General features: G+C 40.2%; 1 protein-coding gene across 3 annotated transcripts in view; it reads right to left on the reverse strand.

The window, feature by feature from the left end:
- Positions 1-22,743, reverse strand: part of XRCC4 (X-ray repair cross complementing 4) — a 147,685-nt gene that overhangs the window by 60,931 nt on the left and 64,011 nt on the right. For all 3 annotated transcript variants that reach the window (XR_010994602.1, XM_068177205.1, XM_068177203.1), the window contains exon 6: positions 12,366-12,513. Coding sequence is in view for 2 of the 3 variants with exons in the window: in XM_068177205.1 (XP_068033306.1) it covers positions 12,366-12,513 (148 nt within the window). In the remaining variant the exon portion in view is untranslated. The remainder of the gene's footprint in view (positions 1-12,365; positions 12,514-22,743) is intronic.

Here is a 22,743-nt window from a genome sequence, read left to right on the forward strand (position 1 = left end):
AACAAAAAACAAAAAAACCAAAAAACGACCCTACAGCTGTGGACCCTATGTTTTTGTTTCCATCAGCTAAATGTTTAGGTGAAATTGCTCAGAAGAAACCATCTGATTTCTCTTTTCTTCCTCTTTTCCTCACCTACATTAAGGCAGTCACGTTTTTGCTCCAGGGGACAATGGAGACACTGTTACATGAGAAAACCTACTTTTGTGAGGACATACAATGGAAGAATAATATTTGGAGATGTCAGGTGGTGGCAGGTAAACCTCCACACAGGTGCACCTTTATGCAGGCAGCACCGGGCTCTACCTGGATTCATTTTCTGAATTCCATGTCAAATTGGCTAAGTCTTAACAACTGGAAAGTTTTCAAGATGAAAAGCACTTGTCAACATGACTCAGCCAAGAAATATATGTAAAAGCAGAGAACTCAATTACATTTGGAATGTTGGTGCCCTGCTAAGGAACAGCAATTTCAGGTGTGACAGAAGTTTTGAGGTTAATGATTTGGAAGCCCTAACTGAGACTCAGCTTTCTGATGCCAAGGTAATGGCCTTTAAATAAATATCAAGCAAGTGCTTAAAAATAAACACTAAATACTACTGAAGACAGGAATGTCTGGTTTAAAAAAAAAAAAAAAAAAAGTGAAGATGAGAGCTAAAACTATGAATAGCCAGATTAGATTCAGGGTGATTCAAGCAATTTGATAGGACCTTCATGCTCATCTGTCCAACAATATCCAAGCCTATTTACTAACTGTCATGTCAGTAATGAACTTTACTAATACAAATTTCCCTCAAATTATTTTTTTTTTCTTTCACTAGCATTTTTCTCTTTGGAATAGAAATATGCATTTTGGTTGATGCATCATGAAACTCCAGTGGTGCCTGAAAATTACATGTGCCACCATATTCAATGTGATCTACCCAGTTGTGGCCTGCTTTTTCAAAGGGACCTCAGCAACAGAAAAGTCAGAAATAACAAATCTGTAATTTTAGCTTGGCAAAATGAGAACACGTCAAGAAACAGGAGTTGCTGCAGAGCTGGGAGTGGTGTGAACAAAACCATGAAGAAGGGGAGTGTCTGGCTAACACTGCCTCAGGGTGACACGAAAAACTGGCTTTTTTTTTTTTTCTGTAAATCTAGCTCAAGGAAAGGTTATAACAGCATGAGGAACATCTCAACCTTGCAAATCATTGCATGAGAGAAGCTGTGAAGGGAGGATTGTGGTCTCTGGCAGCATCCTACACCCAGTCATGCTGAGTAAACACTCCTCCTCCTGCCCTCAGATGTGATGGTTGATTTGGTGTCAGTTAGAGCAGAAAAGGTGTAAATGCATACCAGGCATGCAGGAGGCCATCAGTTTCGTGCCTCTCAAGTGTTGTGCTGGAGGGCAGAAAGTGGCAAGGCAAACTGGAGCCTGAGAGGTCTCACACCAAAGAGTGGATAAAGACTCACTTGGGCAACACCACATCCCTCTAAAACTGAATTTCACCTCACCCCAAACCCTCCAGCCCTTACAATCCCGTCCCTGCTTATTCCAGTGCCTTGACACGATTTTCCCAAACCTCCTACTGTGCTATTCCCTATGTTTAGCCATGCCAGCCACCACCTGCCCATGGGCAGAGCTTTGTTGTCCCAAACAATTCCAGGTGTTCCCAGATTTGGGAAGGACAACACTCACCTCAAAGGGAAGTTGCATAAACTTCATGTATCCGTAAAAAAAAGAAGCTTTGCTGTCCTGCCCTCCTGTTCTTCCCCTTGCTTTTCTCCCCTGCCACCATCACTGGCTCCGGGATACTGGTTTGGGTATTTTGTTCGGATATTTTGCTTACACATTTTGCTCCAGGATGGCTGTTAGTAACATTGATAAAAAATTTGATGGTTTTGCCTCTTTTTAAAACTTTGGAGCACAAAGTATTTTGAATCACTTAAAGAGTCAACAGGCAACTCATCACATCCTGACAATGTTTTATTTTTATTTGGATATCTTCTGTCTTGTGTCTTCAAATCTGTTTTTACTTCAACTGAAACACTTGCCCAGGTTCTGAGCAGTTTTATCAACAAAACTGGGTATACTCTGTTTGGTTGTTTTTTTTTTTTTTTTTTTTTTCTTTTAACATTTTTAGTCAGTGCTGTAGCTACACAGATATAAAACTACACAGGAGTTTTAATACCAAGATATTTTTTCCTAACCTGCTGTTCCAGAACAGTTTGACACTGACACAGCACTTGAACAGAAAAAATAATTTTGTATTTGTGACATACAGCAAATCCAGGAGGTTCACTCCTCGGAGAAACGTTTTCCTATTCAGGGGGGAGTTTTAGCCTAAAGGATTTAAGGTTCTCTTTATAAAAGTGCGTGTTTTGTCAGGATAGCTTAATAAAAGTTGAATTTTGTTCAGGTAGTTCAGTACTTACCCAAGGATCAGCTCCAGAGGGACTAAAGCAGTAACTCTCTGGATGGTTCACATCCCCAGCAGAAACCAAATGATTTATCACCACTTTACTCCAGTTTTACAGTTCTGCAACTTCAATGTTTAGCCGGTTGTGGCAGAACATTGAAGTGATGAGTAATGAACCATTTTCCTCTCTGAACAAAAAATAACCCCTGTGAAAATATTTTATGGAGCTGCTCAGGGATATGGGGAGTGGGGAAGATCACAATATGAACTAGGTGTTGATGAAAGTTTATTCCTGTGGCCAAATCTATGTGGAAAACTTACCAATATGTTAAAAAAAAAACCAAAAAAGTAATCATTTTCATTCTCCTGCTAAATTCAGTGAACATTCTCTGTGTTCTGTGATGTCTATAGAAAATCACATCTCTGTGAGCTTCTACAACATAAAACAAATTTCTTTCAACCTTTTTCTACAATTAGCACCTTTTTCAACTACCCTCTCATAAATTATTTTCTCAAGTTAAATCCCTTCTTTATCTTTTCCAGATAAACACAAGGCCAGAGGTACAATTTTTTAACTTAACAGACAGGTCTCTTACTTTGATGTCAAATACTCCTTGGGGGATCTATATAAGTGGAATATAAAATATTTATTTCTATGCTTTTGAATAATTAACACATCTTAAAGAAGCACACGAGAAATCTCATCTCTTTCTGGCATGAGACCTAGAATGAAACTCACCCTCACTAAACAGTGGAGTTTTCTTGCACATTTTTCCCATTTCCTCAGTTTTAGTCATTATTACTGTGCTCATTCTAAATGTACAAGATGAAGCACTGATGCCAGTGGCTACACCACTGTTACATTTTAATTTACCTCAGTACTTGGAATCATCAAAACAATTTTGAAAAGGGCCTTTCCTTTTAACTCACTTCTGCTATTTAGGATTCATTACAACATTGACTCTTGCTGATCGTTTTTGAAAATTGACCATTTTCCCTCAGTTTTACACCCAGTCCACTTATAACAGCTGATATGCAGAAAATTGTGTGAGGAAAACACAAGCATGTAATTAGCTTTCAAATTGCTGGTTGTATGTTCAAGCTTGAGTGATGCAACAGCTACACGACAATTGTTATGAATGGTTTGACAGATGAATAAAGTAAGGAATTAAGCAATCAAGGGAGTGTGTCAGCAATATTCTGTGTTAACAAGGCTCATATTAATCTAATTCTGCACCTCCTGCAGCTTCTAATAAGGACATTTTTATTTATGCTCAAGGAGAGTGAAAGGTAGTCACATAATTTTAGGAGAGACCTGATTTGTGCAACTCTAATTCTCAAAGCTTTTGGACTGATGCATGAGTATGTGCTGTGTGCCCTGCCACAGATGGCAGAACTCATCAGGAAGAGGTCCCGATTATTGCCACAGGAATTCTGACACAGGCTGACAGAAACAGATGAGTCCCCTCACCCGACCATGGAAGTGCATTTGCTCAGACCGTATGTATTAGTCACAGTGTATAAATTTATGAATATTTATCCACTCCAACCAGATCTGGGGATGCTCCAAATATCTCTTGAAATTCATTGCCATGGATGTCAAGGGCTTGTTTTACTGCTTTTGGGGAGACATAGATGCATGGTAAACAGGAAAACAAATGCACCATCAGTGCCTCTCACCACATTCCCTCTCCTGTCTCTGCTCACAGACCTGTCCAGTGCCACCTCTCGCCCTTTTCTGTGCTCCAGACCTCCTCTTGCTCCTTCTCCAAGCCATTCTGAGGCAGCAACAGCATTAAAATAAATTCAGTGCAAGCTTCTACCCCGCTTTTCCTCTGGTTTTGCACCAGAATTCAAGCACTATGGAATGGAAAATCTGTATCCTTTTCAGTTTCAGCAGCATCCTTATGCATCACACACAAGAGGCCTGGAATGACACCCAAATCTCATAAAATATTTCTCATTGGCTGGACCTAGGTCTTCACAATCAACAGTAATCAGTGGAATTAGGCAGGTGAAGAAAAGGAGACAATCTAGACATCACTGCTTAAGGAGTAAAGTCACCACTGGCAAAATAATTCCCATGCATTTAGTTCTCTGGATTTTAAGCAGAGGATTAAGCACTTATTTTAGCATAAAGAAAGTCAAGAAAGTCTTGCTAAATCTAAATGGTAGCTTTTTAGCCCTGCTTTGCTGAGGTGGGACATTTCTGGGAGAAAAAAAATGGTAAAAAGTGAAGAAAAAAGGATGAAGAGAAATAAAAATAGAAAGATTAATAGTTTCATGCAGCAAATCTGAATTTTGAAAAGTGCACTGAACTGAGCAATCACCTCAGCAGAACAATCAGCATTTGCAAGAGTTTGTGAAATCCTTTCTCAGATCATGAGCTTTGGTGTATTTCTGTGCACAGGATTTTCTCCAGCAGGTTTCCTGGGCTCCATTATGATTTAAGGGATTACTGGCCTTCCCAGACAGTTGTGCAATACAGAATGCTCCAATTCAATGCAGCAAAGAAGACTTAACTTCCTGTCCAGTCCAAAGAACAACAGAAATAAGTACTTGAGGCAGCTTTATGTCATTAATAGAGCCAAGCTATCCTCTTATTCTCTGCCATGCTATTTTTGACACCAAGGCTGAGGTGTTACCTGGGCTTCCCATCAACCTAATTTCAATGTCCTGCCAACACCTGATCAAAAATCTCAGGCCCCTACATTACCTGCTCCTTCCTATTACAAATAATGTGAAAATAATCCTGCCTGAAAAGCTGCCTTGGGAATTTGAGGTTTAATGGCACCATCAAGAGCCCTTTGCAGAAGTGTTCACACAGAAAGTGCACGTTTGCTCCTGCACCCTCATCACACGGATGCACGTGGAATTTCAAATATTGCCTTCTTTGTTGCTTTTAACACAGTCTCCTTTTCTTAGCTTCCCACCCTTTACCCTCAAAGGCTGAAAATGTTGGAGCATGGTCTACTTCAAAAGACAACAACTGTTCCAGCACTGCTGGTTACCTCAACCACACACAATCCTCCCTCCTACTTAGTGTAATTTACCTCTGAGGAGAAATTCTTTGGCCTCCCACATTAAAACACCCCATCGAGGTTCTCAGTATTTAACAAAACTAGCACATAGTGTGATAAATTAAACTACTCCAACCCATAACCTACCTAAGAGGGGCTTAAAAAACTCAGGGAAAACACAACTCCAGTTAAAACCTCTGTTGAAAAGGCAAGGGAAAAGCACCAAAAAAGTTTACCAGAAAGGTAACGGAGGAAGAAGGTACCATTCCCATTTTTTAAGCTCTTCTCTTGAAATCTGACAGCCTGAAATATGAAATAAATTTTCTGGAAGCTTTTCAGTGAAATGCATTATAGATGAATCATTGGAGACACATATCTCACCAGATTTGTCACAGCAATAAAACCCTGACCTAAGGAACATGCAGAGGGTAGAGTCCTGTCAGCCTTACTGAGTAATAACTCCTCCATCAGCAGTCAATTATTGGGCTATTACCAGTGACAAAAACCTGTGAGAAGTGCTCCAAACTGGGGAGAGGAGAGACTTTTCCCAGGAGAAATGGCAACCTCTGAGGTCAGCAGACAATGCTCATTTTTTTCCTGCCCTGGGCCTTCAGCCTTCACTTTATCCCACCCTTCCCTGGGGAGCTGGGAGAAATGGTGATGGTGGATCCCAACTCCTTCCACTTCCCATGGAAATAAATCACGCCTTCCCACGTGGATGGTGGAAGCCTAATTATCTACTGCTCAGTTAAAAAAAGACACTGCACAGGTAGCAGCACCACCAGGAGAAAACCAGCTGTGCTTTGTTGCATTTATTTCTGCCTGATTCATTCGAGCTGAATGAAGAATTACTCTAGATTTTTTATTACCACTTTTTTCCCCCCAGTGATTCATGTCTTACACAGTTTTTGTAATATTATCAAAGGCTTTATTGTTTTGTTTTGTTTTTTAAGTTTTTGGTGTGTTTTGTTTTTTGTTTTTTTTTGTTTTTTTTTGTTCTGGGGCAAAAGTGGTGTGAGTGATGGCACACTAGTGCTGCCAGTTTCATGGCAAAGGAGGGGAGCAGGGGAGAGTGGAGCAAAAATAGATGGGAAAAGGGGGAAGTCAGGGGAAGGGAAAAGAAAGAGAGAGAGAAAAAGAAAGAGAGAAAGAGAGAGAGAGAGAGAGAGAGAAAGAAGAAAGAAAGAAAGAAAGAAAGAAAGAAAGAAAGAAAGAAAGAAAGAAAGAAAGAAAGAAAGAAAGAAAGAAAGAAAGAAAGAAAGAAAGAAAGAGAAAGAAAGAAAGAAAGAAAGAAAGAAAGAAAGAAAGAAAGAAAGAAAGAAAGAAAGAAAGAAAGAAAGAAAGAAAGAAAGAAAGAAAGAAAGAAAACCAGAAGCACAAGATAATGCTAAGCATGTATGGATTCACAAAGATGCCTTAACTCACTACTTAAATTTTTTTTGGTGTAATACTCACATTAAAGGCTCATATAACCCAACCATCCACTTCTAAGAGATTTCTTAACTTGTTTACATTTCAGCCCGAACGAGTAATCATCAAAAACTTTCTAGACATTGCATTCCATAAATTTATGATGGCAGGAATGACCTTCTCACTGCTGTACACATTCACTGCAGTGACTGACGGAAAGATCTCAGTGATCACCGTGTTTGCCAATCCAAAATCCACCGTGTTCTCTCCTATTGTATCAAATAAATGCACTTAGGAGAAAACAAAAGTGACACGTCATCACGAGCTCTTAAGTACACCTTTCCCTAAAAAGGGGTAACTGTGGTGTGAACTCCCTCTGGAAGGTTCTGGTGTCATTTTCAGCAGAACCCAATTTTTGCCTGGTTGAACTTTTATGAGAAGAAGGAGCTGTTGTGTGAGACAGAAAACCCAAAGTCTGGTTTGTCACCCTCTGAGAATGCCAGATTGCGGGGCAGATCTGTGGTTTCTCCTACCTGAGTCACTGGTGGTGGCAGACCACACTTTAAATAAACTTTGCATTAGAGCTCCAAAAATGTGAACCGCAAGCAATGAATTAAACAAATGGAGAGAGAGGATCCCCAGGGAGCCCTGGGCTCACCACAGGCTCCAAGTGCTTTTAAGGGGGTGGAAGTTCATCAAAAGAAAGACAAGTCCAGCTTATTACAGTATTGGGATACAATGCTAAAGGATTTCTTTCCTAATAAATTACATTTACCTGCAAAGACTCGAAAAAAAACTTTTGAAGATACAGAAAGGGAGGAGAGCATGAACACTGGCCAAAAAAAAAAAAAAAATTCCACATTTATCATTAACAAGTAAAAACCATGCAGCAGCTCATTCTGCCCACAATTACACACATGACTAAGTTTAATCAGGCCCTGAAGTCAAGAACAAACAGTGAGTGTAAGCACCATAACAATCGTGTTTAAAATAAATATTGCATCCCTTGCTTGGCCTCTGAAGGAGCACGGGATGGCAAGGCAGGTGGCACAAGCCTCCTCCTGGCAACTCCTGGGACCTTCAAACACACTCTCAGAAACCTGATTATGTTTCTCTGGTTTGCTTGGGTGTTTCTGAGAGCTCCTAAAAATATCTTGAACCCTTTTAGAGCTCTCTGAAGAAGCAGGGATTATGTGTAAAAGAAGTAAAAAAATTTAATTACTGGTGGCAAAGATCCCGTTAAGTTGACCTGCACCTCGAAATTTCAGCAAAGCCAAACAGAGTGGGGTAAGGTATCTCTTTCCTTCAATTTAAATTTAGGCCTGATTCTGACAGTCACTCCATTTTATCACTCAAGCAAGAGGTACCAAGCCAGCGAAAGTCAAATTTCAATTGGAAAAAAAAAAAAGAAGAAGAAGAAGAAAAAAGGCAGTAACAGTGACATCAAATGTGCTAAACTAGACTTATGAAACTGAAATTTTTGGCACGCAGATTAACTAAAAAGTCAGAGTCACAGTGCTCGGTGCAAACCGAGAATTCTTCATTAAAAAAAAAAAAGACAAGAAAAAAATACATATTACTTCTCAGTCAGTTGGATTAAGAGTATCTCTTAATACTTGCTTCTAAGGATTATGGATCACTTCCTCTGCAATAACTTTTCAAAAAATTATTTTTCTAGTCTTATTCTCAGGAGAATCCAGCGTATTTGCATCCATAAGAATGTTTTTCCTGTATTTAAGATGCCTTTCCCCAAACCACTTCTGTAATTGTACATCCACTCAATGGCAGGCATGCATGAAATAGCACAGAAATTATGAATACCCTTGAGCAACAGGAATGGATTATATTTTGAAATATACAGAATAACTTATAGACACTTTGAGCCTTATCCAGCAAAGCCTTTCTCCTAGGAAACACGTGTGAATGAGGACGATAGAAGATACTTTATTAGCAAAAAATGAAAGACAGAAATAAAAAGGTTTTGTTTCTCTTAAGTCATTAAAAAAACCCTCAATTTCGATAAATCACAGTGGAAAGGGATAAGTTTCACTAAAAATGGAAGCTTTTTGCTGATTTATTTTTATTTTAGTTATAGAGACTCCATCTCTGTTCCACTGTAGTCTGTGACTGCAGGTGTTATTCAATGACTACGCTTCATTTTTAAAATTATATTAAAAATTTTGCCATCTTCAGTAAGTACTATCTGCTCTCAAGTAGGTTCCAGGACTTTTAAAGTGAAAATATTATAGAAACATCCAGTTATTTACAGGATTCATGCTGACAGGCCATACAGCTAAGCCTTTATATTAAATGCATATTCCACACAGCTAATAGTGCCATTCATATGCAGCCCCCGAAGAGATTTGGGTAATGCCTCAACAAGCATAACTTCTAACTGTGGATTGGGAATGCTCTTATTAATTTTTTTTTTTCTCCTCCAATTACGAAATGCAAATTGTGAAAAGCAGATTTTGCATCTTAAGTTGACTTATATATTATCTCTGCCTTGCACCTTAGGAAATTGCCAGATATTAAGTTACAGTTAAAGCTGCACCAAGACCATTTTGGTGTACTGGAATCAGAATAATTTTATTTTATTTCCTGGCTCAATTGTGTTTTGAAAAGTAAGATCTACTTTTTGCCTTTAAATATTTTTAAAATGTGTAAATTAAGAGTCATAGGTCAGCTGTTATTAACTAAAAGTAACATCTGTCTGCCCAAAGAAGCATTTCCTTCCACTGGATATTGCTGATTTAAGAAAAACCTGCTAGAGAGCTGGATAAACCTCATTTTTGTCAGTTGGCTAACCCACTAATTATTGCAAATTTCTACTTTATCCTAAAGTACATCTTTATTTCAGCAAATAATTAAACAGTTCATTTAGTGACCTCGTTCCACAAATCCTAGTTCAGCTCCTCGCTACTTATCATGGCTACTTTCACTAAGCTTAATATTATCCAAGTTTCATTAAAAATGTTGATTTAGCCCTTGAATAAATTGCCACAGTAATACTAGATGTCTATATGGATAAAAACATTTCAAGTCCTTTTCCTGCCACTGCACCCACACACAAAGCATGAGAAAGGCAGCACTCCTTTTGCTCCAATTTCTGTGTCAAACAGATTTTTATTTGCATTCTTCTGAGTATTTTTGGTCATATCCAAGAATATATTTTCATTCCAAGGAGCAGAGCATTGCCACACAACTAGCCTCAACAACCATAAATCTAAAATATTTGCAGAAATAGAATCCTTTAGGTTTTGATGACTTAGTATTTACTGTAGATGTTCTTGAGTTTAAGATAAATGCTACTTTCTTAGCATACTGTGAAGTCTTATGAGAAGTATATGAAAGTTAAGACAACTTTCATTAAAAGTTATGCGATAACCCTGGAAAACCTTGTCTTTTCAGGAAACAATCTGAAAGGCAGAGGGAAAAGAAAACCTTGGGCACTTTCCTTGGCTGAAAAGGTACTTTAAAGCATTTTTTTTTTAGGATCTTGCACCAAGGAACTCAGGATGCAGCAGCTTCAGGGCAGCATCAGGCTGGTGGTGTTGGGTTTGTGGCAGCCCTTCCCTCTCCTAGAGAGCGCTGGTGATGTCACCAGAAATTCCACACGGGAAATGACCCTAAATAAGCTCTATTGGATAAAGCAAGACCTGTGGGAGAGGGGCTTTTGTGTGACTTGGCCTCGGAGCATTTACATTTGTATTTACATTAAGGAGCCGGCCCTGGCTGCAGGTCTGAGCAGGAGAGCCCAGGAAGGAGGGAGGACTCCTTGGTGCATCTGCAGACGTGATCACGGAATCAGATCAAACCTGGCACTTGATCCCAGAACATGCTCCCCATCTCCCTGTTTGTGATGGAGCGCTTCCAGAGGTGAAGGAATTTCCAAGTTAACTTCCCCCACTGCCACCCCTTTACTTGGATAAATAAGTCTTAATTTTTTTATTTTTTTTTTTTAGCTCAGTGACACAATACTGGAAAACATTTTGGGCAGGACCCCAACGTGCTGTCAGCTTAAGATAAAGCCCTTGCAGCACGAAGGCTCTGGCATTCCATCAGCACAAATTACTGGAGTAATTATAAATTACTCCCTAAAAAGAACACCTTTATTTGTGAACTGGATCGTGGTGCTAATTCTACATCTCCCCACTTTTGACAGGCTGAAGAGAAGGGAAAATTACTAGCCAAGCAAATTGACTGAAAACTTGATTAGCAGCTGGTAAAAGACTCCAGGTGAAGCTCAGAAACTTCAGTGATGTTGAGAAAAATAAGCAGCAAAGTGGAAATTATTTCAGTTCAGCTTTTGTAATGCTTCAGGGAAACCGGGGTATTTCCTATCTTCCTATCTAATCCAAGAATTGCCACTGCCACATAAAGTGCAAAAAAGAAAAATGGAGATAGAGACTGATAGAATGGATGTTCTGTATGTCCACTCTCAAAATATAACTAATTATGTTGAAGGCAGTAAGAAGAGCCACTCTTTAGATTCAGCCCTGACTCAATCTGTAAGCAGCGTAGAAATTCTTTGCACATATGAGAATCATAATGCTGCTCTGTTTCTACTAAAATTTGCCTTATTTCAAAGAATTAAAACAAAAATACCATTATCTTCTTAGTTGTCCCCCTACACACAGGACTCAGATACTCATAGAGACAATTACTCAGTCCAAGGCCTCTGTATGTTTGCAATATTTTGCCTCCATAGGTTTTCTTTCAACAATCAGTATTAAATGAAATGAACCTGAATTTCAGACAAACACAGGCAGGCTGTCAAAATCCAAATTTGACCAAATCCAAACTGACCAAATACAACTTGGGGAAAGGGCATTTTCCATTGCAATGCACAAAACAGCAAGGTCTGACATATTTCTACACCATCCTAAAAAAAATGCAATTTTTAAACTAATAAAACAGGACTGTAAATGCAAACATTCCTAGCTGGCGTCCCAACCACAACTTTTATATCGAAATGAGATAATTCTCCTGCTGATTTAAACAGAAATCTTTGCTAATCATGGGAAATGTCTTTGTAATCTACTTGTGTCCATGGATGTTTAAAGAGTTTACAATCCATGGAATATTACAGATTAAAATGGAAAATATGTATCTTCAAATGTAATTTGCCATATGTTTAGGGAAAAAAACTGGTTTTTGAAGAAACACTACTAACCCCATCAGAGCTCTTTATGCACAGCTATAAGCACCTCCCAGAAAATGTGTAAAGACTTCCAGAACTTGAAATGGACACAAGAAAAATACTCTAAAGTGTTACAAATCCTGACCCACTTTGTGTTGTAAGAGCGAACTATTTTTTCTGCCTGGAGACTTCATGTTCAGGAAAAAATCTATTAAAGATGGAATTGAGAGAGGTAATTTCTTTGCTCTGGAATCCCAAAGGCAGAATCTCAGGGTGGTGAGGTTGGAACCTCCTCAACCAGGGGTTGCCCATGCCAAGCTGGTTTTCAAGTCCCATGACCCCAGTGAGGTCTGTGAGCATAAAAACATTTCAACACATTTAAAACCTGCTTACTTTTCCTGGGCTGGCTGCTCTGCCTCGTAATTAGCCACTTTAGCTCCTGTCCCTGCAGGTTTTGCTATCCTTTGCCTTCGCTTTCTCCTGGGAGTTGGGTCCACAATGTCTGGGCTGCCCAGCAGGGAGGAATCCCTTCGTTCCGGAGCTGCCAAGAGGAAAAACAACCAAGGTCAAAAGAAATCTAACATTTGAAGTGTTTCAAGACAACCCTTAAAATATTTCCTTTCTGCGCCTTTCTCATGAATATCTCTATAGTCCCAAGATGGCCTCAGAACTGGGAGAAGCTTGTGACATAAAGTCAAGTTCAAAAAGACTGAATTTAGACTAGAAAGATAATCTTCCCTCTGTACCTCTTTGTAGCCAGTGGAGAGAAAGACCAGCAACCTTAAACTTGACAATTTGTCTGGATTTTCACAGCCTCCTTTCACTCAGCTGAAGCTGAGTGAAGCAGGCTCTGTCCAGGTTCATCAACCTATTTAAATTGCCACGTAAATTCATAAAATACGCTTTATCTGCACTTAAACAACAAACCCCTCTACACTTTCACAATTACCTACTCAAAACTCTAATGTCAAGACAAACATATCCTTCCTTAAGCTAAAATCCTCCATAAAATTAAAAATAAAAACCCTATTAATGCATTCAGAAGTTATGCAGACATTTTAATTCCAGCTATCAACATCCTGCAGTGTATTTTCATTTGGTATGCCTGCTTTCAAAATGAAATCGTAAATTACCTATAATTTTCAAGACAACGATATCCAGAACAGCACAAATTTCAGCTGGAATATATTTAATAATAATATGGTGACTGAGGCTGAAGCTATTAGGGTAACTTCCCTGTTTATTACGTTTCTGTGCATTTTAGGGTGGTTTAATCCTCACGTGGATGAAAGATGCCATAATTTGAGATTCAACACAAACGTTTTTCACAGAAAGTAAATAACGAGTCCTTTTTCCCCATTCCTTTCACAATTGTTATCCATGCGTACTGAAAACGAAGTAGGGAGGTAACACGCAACCCACAAGTGGCATTTTCACCATTTCACAAAGAAACATGTGTTTCTGGCCAAGAACACTGATAAATTAATCAGAGGCTCCCTAGAGCCTCTGCCCTCAGTGAAGCACATGCTTTACATTTAATAATATTAAATATTCACCAGCATGCACTACACTACATCACAGACTTGCAGATATTTGCAGGGTGACAACAGGTATTAGCTGACATATTTCCAAGGCATAAGCTAATTAACAAGTTCTAAAGTCCAGCACAGACAAGATACATTCCTACAATAAATGCTGAGAAGGGTTAAACGACGCCCTAGAGTCTCCATACTAAACTTTAACCAGACAGGCATACTTTTCCAGTGCTAAATGCTGAAAATATATTTATGATAGTTACTCTTTACCTGTCTGGGGCAGTGTGTCCAACATTTGCATGAACACTATTTTATATATTTCGATATCACTATTCAAAGTTGGCCTCTTCATAATGAATGCACACAGAACAGTTTGCTGTCAAGAACCAAACAAACTGGAATAATTTTACTATCATTACTCCTACCCTTGCTTCCTGCTGTTCTCCTCCCACACCCTCTATTTCAGCCAAAAAGTAGATCCAGAGGTGAACCTCATGTACAAAACCTAAATTTTCCTGGCATAATAAAGAAATGTCTCTGTGTTTTCACCTGTGCGATGTGCACCGGTGAGCACAGCCCTCGTGCTCAGCAGTTTTTTGCTGTTTAGACACAGAACTCTTCTCTGTCTAAAATTAATTTTAAAAGTACCGTATTTTCTCCTCTTTCTAAAAAATTAATTTATTTTAATTATACCAAAAGAAAGGCCTAAAGATTGAATTCAGGCAGGCCAGAATTCAATCTCACCAACAGCAGCCGACTGGCTCATGGGTGAGGGTCGATGACCACAGGCTTGGGGATTTTTGTTGTGTTTGTTTCTTTCCTCTAAGCTAAAACTCTCAGAATTGCTGAAGAAAAGATGGAATACACTTGACTCCCACAGTACCAGGCATCACCACTGGACTTTAAACACACACCCACTACTGCTACCCAAAAATAATTCCCATTAATGAATTCATTTATAGCCCTTGACTAAAAGCCAAAGAAAGCTTCAGCAAAATATTATTCATTGCTCAATGTAAAAATCTTTTGGAAAATGAGAGACAGTCTTAGGCATAAGCCTAGCTTTTCATCCTGAAAATATTTTCTGTCCAAATTTAAGCAACGTTTTAAGGAAGGAAAGTTCCTTGACTCCTCGTGAAATTAAATTTCTCACTTTTACATTATGTAATTCAATATGAATGATTGTTATACCTTTAGAGAGGAATGGTAGCAATTTAAACACAGAAAAAAAGTACTGCTGGATGAAAAACAGTAATTAAACCTCCTACACCAAACATTGATTAGGAAAAGAAAATATTCCCAACAGATAACATACCTTCTGCAGGTGAGTAACTTCAAGAAATAAGATTGACAAGAGAGCAAGAAAGGGATCATGGTTCAAGTACCAGAAGAATATTTGTGCCCAGGAGATTAAAGGCTTTAAATAAAAACTCCTGCTGGTTGGAGGGTGTTCTGTTGTTTGGGGGGTTCTTTTTCTGTAATTTCGAAGAGTGATATTATTTGATGGGCTAAGAGAGTTTTCCAGCAGGGGTGTTCTAGGAAATAACTGAAAACTAAAAATAGCTGCCATTGGTTTGGAAGGGCCAGGATGAAATTAAATCAGTGCAGCCCCACAATGCTGGGGACCTGGAAACAGAAGATGCCTTTAATACAGAAAAATGTCAGGACTCTAAGAAATTTGGAAATACAGCATAAGGATCTCTAAAGCTGCAGAAATTAGGTTCTGCAGCATAGTTAGAGGCAGGCAGTCCTGTTAGATTTTACAATACACTTTTGCATTACTTTATTTTTAGATACAGAAGTCAATTGTTTAAGAAGAAATACCTTTCAATCCGTCATATCCACTTTTCATTGTGAGAGAAACAACAACTCTGTGCATCTTCATTTGTGTTTATCATCACCTCTAATGAAAAATCCTACAGTTTTGACTTGCCTAATTATTCCTGACAGTGTCACTGAGAAAACAGGATCCAGATCCTCTCAGTACAGCAATAAAGGGCTAAAATCAGCACCAAAAGCTTCGTTTTGCCATAAAAAATATAAACAGGGACCAAAGCAAGCAGAAGTTTTCCAAAATTGAGGAATTTGTTTGCCTACAATGACCTAACTTCACACAGACACAACCTTGATGCCCAAATTATGAATGATGGACCACAAGCAAGAAAAAAAGCTGCAGTTCATCAGATTTTACCTACAGGAGACTCAGTCACAGACATTACTTCTCCTCACCTTGCTGTTATATGGTCAAGATACAACAAATGATTAAATGGATTCAAACGACATTCACATTTTCAGCCTGTACCAGTAAATGAAATGTATTTAGTTTGACCACAATAAAGAAGTTGCAGTTATTAAAAAAAAATGAAAAAGAAAAAAGAAAAAAAAAAAAAAGAAAAAAAAAAGAAAAAATGCTTTTCCAGATTGGTATAGAAGAGGAAATATTTTTAAAGGACACAGGCATTTATCCTGAAGAAAAGCCTTTATTTAAAATTATCTTCCTGGAGATTTCATCAACAGCAGCACAGAGTTGTGACAATTTTAATTTCTCTTCTGAATGAAAATTCAGCTTTTTCATCAGAGTAGTAAAGACTTAGGAAAAGTTGTTCAGGTGTTCAGATATTAACACTATTGTAGCTCCCCAAAATTTCTCCCAGAGCCCTCCTGTTAGCAGAGCAGAACTCCCTGGTTGAATTCTGCCCAACTCCAGGCAGCATGTGTTGCTCCATGGAATTAATCAACTGGATTTCCAAGTTCTGCTCCTTAATGAAGCTGATGATTTAACGTAAAATCCGCACCAATATTAGACAAAATGGGCTGAGAGGCACCTGCAGAGCACCAGGACTGCCTGTGAGAGCTGTCCCCCAGGCTGCCAGAGAAAGGAAACAGCAGAGAGGGAGCAGAACTCATCACTTTGATCCCTGACTGCAGTGTAACTCCAGCAGTTCCGTGGCTTCTCAATCCCAGCATAATTCCCCGGGGATCACCATGGCTGATGATAATTAGCATCTCTCTGACAGTCTCAGCAGAGCCTTCTAAATGAATGGGTATGGAAATTAGCACATCCCAGGGATGCAGAGGCAATATCTGCAAAGCAGGATTAAGTCATTCCTGACAGGCAGTTGAGGAAACACCATTCCTACCTACACTGAAGCCACCCCGTGTGCACAGATCCTGGCAGTTTTCATGAGAAACTGATTTATTCAGATCACCCAGAGATATTAAACACTGGGATTTGCAGTCCATGCATCTGCTGCAGTGAAAGCAACAGGAATATATCACTGTATTGATTTAGGAAAACAGTGAAAGCCATTCCCCCTTCCCTTTGTCCTGCCCTACTGTATATTTAATTCTTTGTATAAATTTGGGTTTACTGTACCATAATCCCCTGGGGCCAAGAGGCAGTTGAGACCAAGGTTCCATAAATTCTCTGTCAGCTGGTTATTACCGTTTATTTTTACAAAGAATATCTCCATGGGAAGTGTTTATGAAGACACATTTTAAAACAACTCCAGCAAGAAGTTTAGTTCCAGACGCACAAAATTTATAAATTGTATTCAGCTCAGTGAGGAAGTTTACATTTCACCCTTCTAGGCTGTATTACCACTGAGTTTTCTATTTGCAAAGTCTATTCTTTTCCTGACATCACCCTTTTCTAAAAGCTTTTTAAATATAACACTTTCATTAAAAAAAAACCAAAAAAAACAAAAAAAAAAACAACAACAACAAAACAAACCATGAACCCCACACAAAACTCCCTCATTTCAAACCTGCAGGGAAACCAATCAAGTTATGGCAAAATCTGTTTGCCATAAGGTTTCCTTCTCAATGCTTATTTATTTGGGATAACTCAGGTGCTCGTCTGTTGCCATCTCACATTGCCTTGAAACTACATTGGGGAAAAAAATCAGGGTAAATTTGACATGCAAATAAGTTTGGCCAGGAAGCATGAAAAATTTTCTTTCCATCTATAAAAATACATGAGGATAAAAAAAGAATGGATTTTACACACATCCAAGTGATTCTGAGGGAGCTCATTAATTTTAATCATCAAAACCGTGATCTGTAATAGAAATCCCTCTTTTACAAAACACCTTGAGAAGGGAAATTTCAGTGAACCACGTAATCAGATGAGAGGTACTGATTTTCAATAATCCACATCAATGCATTTTGCCAAAAATACTTTAGTATTTTAATTCTAAAAGAAATCCTGCTTACAAGCATTGCTAAAAGCATTGCTAAAGGTTACGATTTTCTTTGAAAATACTACGAGTTTATAGTGTCTCTAGCCCCTGAAAGTTAGTACCTCCCTCAGAGCACAAAGGGAAACCTTTGGGATGTGCTCACATCTTCCCTGATGTGTATCAGGCAGGCAACATTTTGCAATTTCAATTTGGACATCTAAAAATCTCCTAACAATTACGAAGGTTGTTTTCCCTGCTCTATTTTCCACAGGTGCTCGACAGAGGCAGCACCACAGCTGGTGGCTCGGATGCTCTGGTGCATTTAGGCTTGGCCAGAGGCTGTTTGGGGACAAGTTTTAGGCTGCTCAGCAACAGCTTTTCAACAGTCCACTGCAATTCCTGATTTACTGCATGAACCTTTTCTTCCTCTCTGGCCCTCGAATCTACTCAAACCTCTGAATCAAGGCTAATTTTCTGCGTGCCGCGGCTGGATGTGCTGTCATCCAGCACACAAGCACATCCAAACTCAGGCATCAGCACCAAAAAGGTCGTGGTTTGAAAAGGTTTGGATGAGCTCAGTGTCCCGGGTGTGCCTGTTTGCTGGAGTCATCCTCTGGGCTCCCGGGATGTCCCGTTTGGATCATCTGTACCACCCAGGGTGGAGGTAGGAGGCTTCTGGACATAACTCCCAGGAGGCGTGAAGCACCACGCAGGTTGAGTAAACAGAACAACAAAGCAAGCAGACAGAAGAGCTGAAATCATGAGGCCACTTTGGAAAAGATTTCTGGGCTGTGATGTCTCAATTCAACGTGAGGTAGTGGAGCCCAGAGTAATTTCTCACCAGGCTCGTAAAGCATAAACCTCATGCCTGGAATTCCATCATTTTTTGCTCCACTTGGATTTTCTGGTGTCTGAGCTGATGTGGCTCAGCCCATACAGCAGATCCAGACCCTGGCACCAGCAGTGGTGGGGCTTTCACTGATCACCTTTAAAGTTACCCCACATGCCAGAGATCATAATTATCCCTAATCCTTGCTCGTGTGGATGTGGAGCCTGAGGTCCGAAACTCAGTCCTAAATAAGAACATGAACAATCACCATTATTTACTGATTTCAAATCAGTAAGCGATTATTTTGTTGACCTTTATGTAGTCATAAAACCACAGAATTGTGGAATGGTTTGGGTTGGAAGGAATCTTAAAGCTCATCCAGTCCCACCCCTGCCATATGCAGGGACACCTTCCACTGCCCCGGGCTGCTCCAAGCCCCAGTGTCCAACCTGGCCTGGGACACTTGTGGGGACTCCACAACCTCTGCAGGCAACAGTCACCTGTGCTGCTCTTTGGAACGTGAAGGCAAGTAACGTATTTGTTCAGGACCACTATTTAAAAAACAGCTTCTGCTTTAATACCAACGGAAGTCTCAAACCCCTCATGCATGCAGTGAGAGCTGCTGCTACTCCTGTGATTCTTCACTCAGTGTGACCTGGATGGAGAAATACACAACAGCGACTGCAAGATCTGCAGGCAACAGAGCCTTTTCACTTTATTTAGCTTTATTTTGACTTTCTGAGCCAGCAGTGTGCCCAGGGGGCCGATGGCCCCTGGGCTGTGCCAGGGGCAGCTCTGGGCTCCTCACACAGGGAATGGAGGGGCTGGAGCGTGGCCAGAGAGGGGAACGGAGCTGGGGAAGGGAATGGAGCCCCAGGAGAGGCTGAGGGAGCTGGGAAGGGGCTCAGCCTGGAGAAAAGGAGGCTCAGGGGGAACCTTGTGGCTCTGCACAGCTCCTGACAGGAGGGGACAGCCGGGGGGGATTTGGGATCATCCCAGGGAACAGGGACAGGAGGAGAGGGAACGGCCTCAGGCTGGGCCAGGACAGGTTCAGGGTGGGCAGCAGCAGGAATTTCCCCATGGAAAGGGAGCTCAGGCCTTGGAAGTGCCCAGGGAGGTTTGGAGTGCCCATCCCTGGAGGTGTCCCGGGAATTCCTGGAGGTGGCACTCAGAGCTCTGGGCTGGGGACAGTGTGGGGATGGGGCACAGCTGGGGCTCCATGGGCTGGGAGGGATTTTCCAACATGAATAAATGATTTTGTGATTCCATCACTTTTTAAATTTATTTTCTTATTCCTTTGCATAAAGCACTGGGTCACCCTGGTGCTCGAGCACGTTTGGCACCACCTGGTCTCCCTGATTACAGCTGGTTTGGAGGATCACCGTCCTGACACACAGTCCATTCCCTGGAAACCCCACGGGATTCCTAGGGAATGGACTGAGAGATTTCCCCCTGTGTGCCCAAAGGCAGCCTTGAAAACCAAGCGTCAGCTGCACTCGGGAAAACCCCTGCAATGCCCTGGAGCTCAGACTCCTCTGCCACAAGAATGATTTCTTTCCCCATTAAACAACCTTTGAGGAAATCAATACAACTCAAGGGAGGCCATTACTCTGGAAAATGTATGTTTTCATAAGGTTGGCATTTTGTGGTGGATAAATTTGTAAGCTCTACCAATAACTTGATCATGTTGTACTTATAAGCCTAAGATTTTTTCATTTGTATTACACATTCCAGTTTTTTGCATTATAGGTATTTCTACTTTAGGTTGAGAAAACATTTCAGGTGGAAAAATCTAAAATAAAAACCTATTTATACAGAAACTCTGATTGCCTATATTTCACTCTATATTTGTAAAGAAGTACAAAAATGTTTAAACAAATACTACATTCAGAACAGAAGGGATTTTGCTACTTATTTATACAGCAACATAAATACGTGGTGCTATTTTAGAGATAAAATAGCAACATAAATATGTGGCACTACATCTTCTAGAGGAAAAGACAGATTTAAAGCTTTAAAATAACCCACTCTAAAATCAGTCAGTGACACAAGACCTGTGCCCCCTCAATAACAACACACAGCTTTAGCCCTGGAACACAAACCAGCCACTTTAAAACTGTCCTTACATGTGAACACACAGAATTAAAGACAACACAGAGCCCAGTCACTCAAAATGCCATTGTCAAAGGACAAATGGCGAGAAGAGTAAAAGGGAAGTGGTGATTCCTGGGGTGGGCAGGCACAAGGAGAAGGCCAGTGCTGTTGAGCTAGGCTCAGACACAAGAAAATCTGTGATCTAGTGGCCCACCAGCCTCTCTGATGGCCAATGTAATTCTTCGGCATGCAAAAGATTATAAAGTGTGTCCACAACCCTTCAGTCAATGCTGATGGAGAACACCTCAGAGTGAAAAGCCTAATTAATGCCCCAAACAGAGCTTCTGACAGGAGCAAAGGTGACGTCGACATTGTGAACTAATTAAGGAAGCAAATTTAGACATTAAACGTGATTTGGGACTTTAAAAAAAATTATTTGAAGTATTTTAAAGATTAAACCACTGCCCAAAGTATTCAATGCCTTGAAAAATGAAGTGAAAGAATGGGAAGTTCGACATGACAACCTCAGGAAAGCCAGGCTTTGCCCCAGCATCCTCCACACTTCAGTGATGATCATCAAATTTTGGGGTGAAGCCTGTGAGATTTTGTACTACCTTCTTTTATATCTATCCTCCTTTTCTTGCCCTGCCTTTAGCAAACTTTGAGACAAACTGAGGAGACTGTGGTGACTGCTCAAAGCAGATTATTTCCCAGAAAAGTGACAGAATTATTTCAAACCCCTTCCTTCTCAAAGACTGTTCCATGAGAAGCTTGTGCCCTTTCCAAATAACCTTTCCTGCAGAAGTGATTTTTTGGTGCATTTATATTGTGTTTTTTCTATGTACAGACATTCTTTTTTCCCCGAATTTAACAAGCTCTAGATCTTTTACTTCAACTGTGTATTTTTTAATTTTGAATAACCAGCTGATACGGTTCCAAACTCTGCTATGCATTTTCCTGTATTTCCTGTGAAACGAGCATGCTGAACTGAAGTCTCACGTGTCATTCGCTAGGAACAAAGTTCTATTTACACTATTACCTTTCTGGACCCATTTATTTCCCTTGAAATCAATATTAAACCCCCACTAAATAAAAGACATACCATGAGTATTATCTACAAATTGCTGTCAGCTCTCTGCTGCCTTTTTTTTTTTTTTTTTTGTCATACCGTACTCCTAAAAGGCTTTTCATGCTGTGAATTTAAAGACAGCATTTAAGATGTCATTATGGCATGTCTTTATATACAGCTGCCATTAAGGTCTTTCTAATGGATTCAGAAATGATGAACATGGAAGGTGCCTCAGTCAGACATGACATTAATGTTTTTATGGCAGATGCATTGGCAAAATCTCAATCAACATCACGGGATAATTCTGCTTTGGAAAATGCTACAGGTAATTCTGGTTGCCCTAAGAGGCTCTGAGGGCATATTTAAATAATTTTAAAGATCTTGGTAAGTACTTTGAGAGCAGCAACACATTAATATTTATTACAACACTTACTGAACAATGAACGTGGAACCCGGACGTTGATACACGACGGAACAAAAAATTATCAATCACCAGGTCTCAATCAGAATCGAGAAGTTGGTTTAATCTGCAACAACTTCTATTTAGATGCTCTTAAACACTCAGACACATCCTCAGCACGATTTTTGGCCACCATTCATTATCCATTGTGAATGGATTGTGACACCTGTGACAGGAGCCCAGACCTGTGTTTACACCCTGACCTGGGCTGTTTTTCCTCACCAGGTCCTTGGACATCTGCAGGGCTCTCCTGGTCGGGCTGGGCTGTGACCATGAGCAAAGCCCAGCACTGACAGGGCACAGTCAGGAAGGAGCTCAGCTTCAGGAGATGTAACCCACACCATGAAAACACCCGTGGTGCACAGGGAATGGACGAGCTGGGACATGCTCAGGGATTTTTTAGAGGGCAGTGGTGGAGATGAATGGCAGAAGACCATGGCAAACAAGTCAGTCAGTCAGCAGGGATGCAGAGCCAGGATGCAGGGTGAGGTCAGTGTGTGTGATGGCCAGACTCCTTACAGGACTGGCCCTGCTCCCCTGGGAACCACTAACTCTGGGATAGTCTTTCCATATGGCAAAAGCTGCAACCCTCAGTGAGAAAAA

Source organism: Anomalospiza imberbis, chromosome Z, assembly GCF_031753505.1.
Source record: "Anomalospiza imberbis isolate Cuckoo-Finch-1a 21T00152 chromosome Z, ASM3175350v1, whole genome shotgun sequence".
Taxonomy (NCBI): Eukaryota; Metazoa; Chordata; class Aves; order Passeriformes; family Viduidae; genus Anomalospiza; species Anomalospiza imberbis.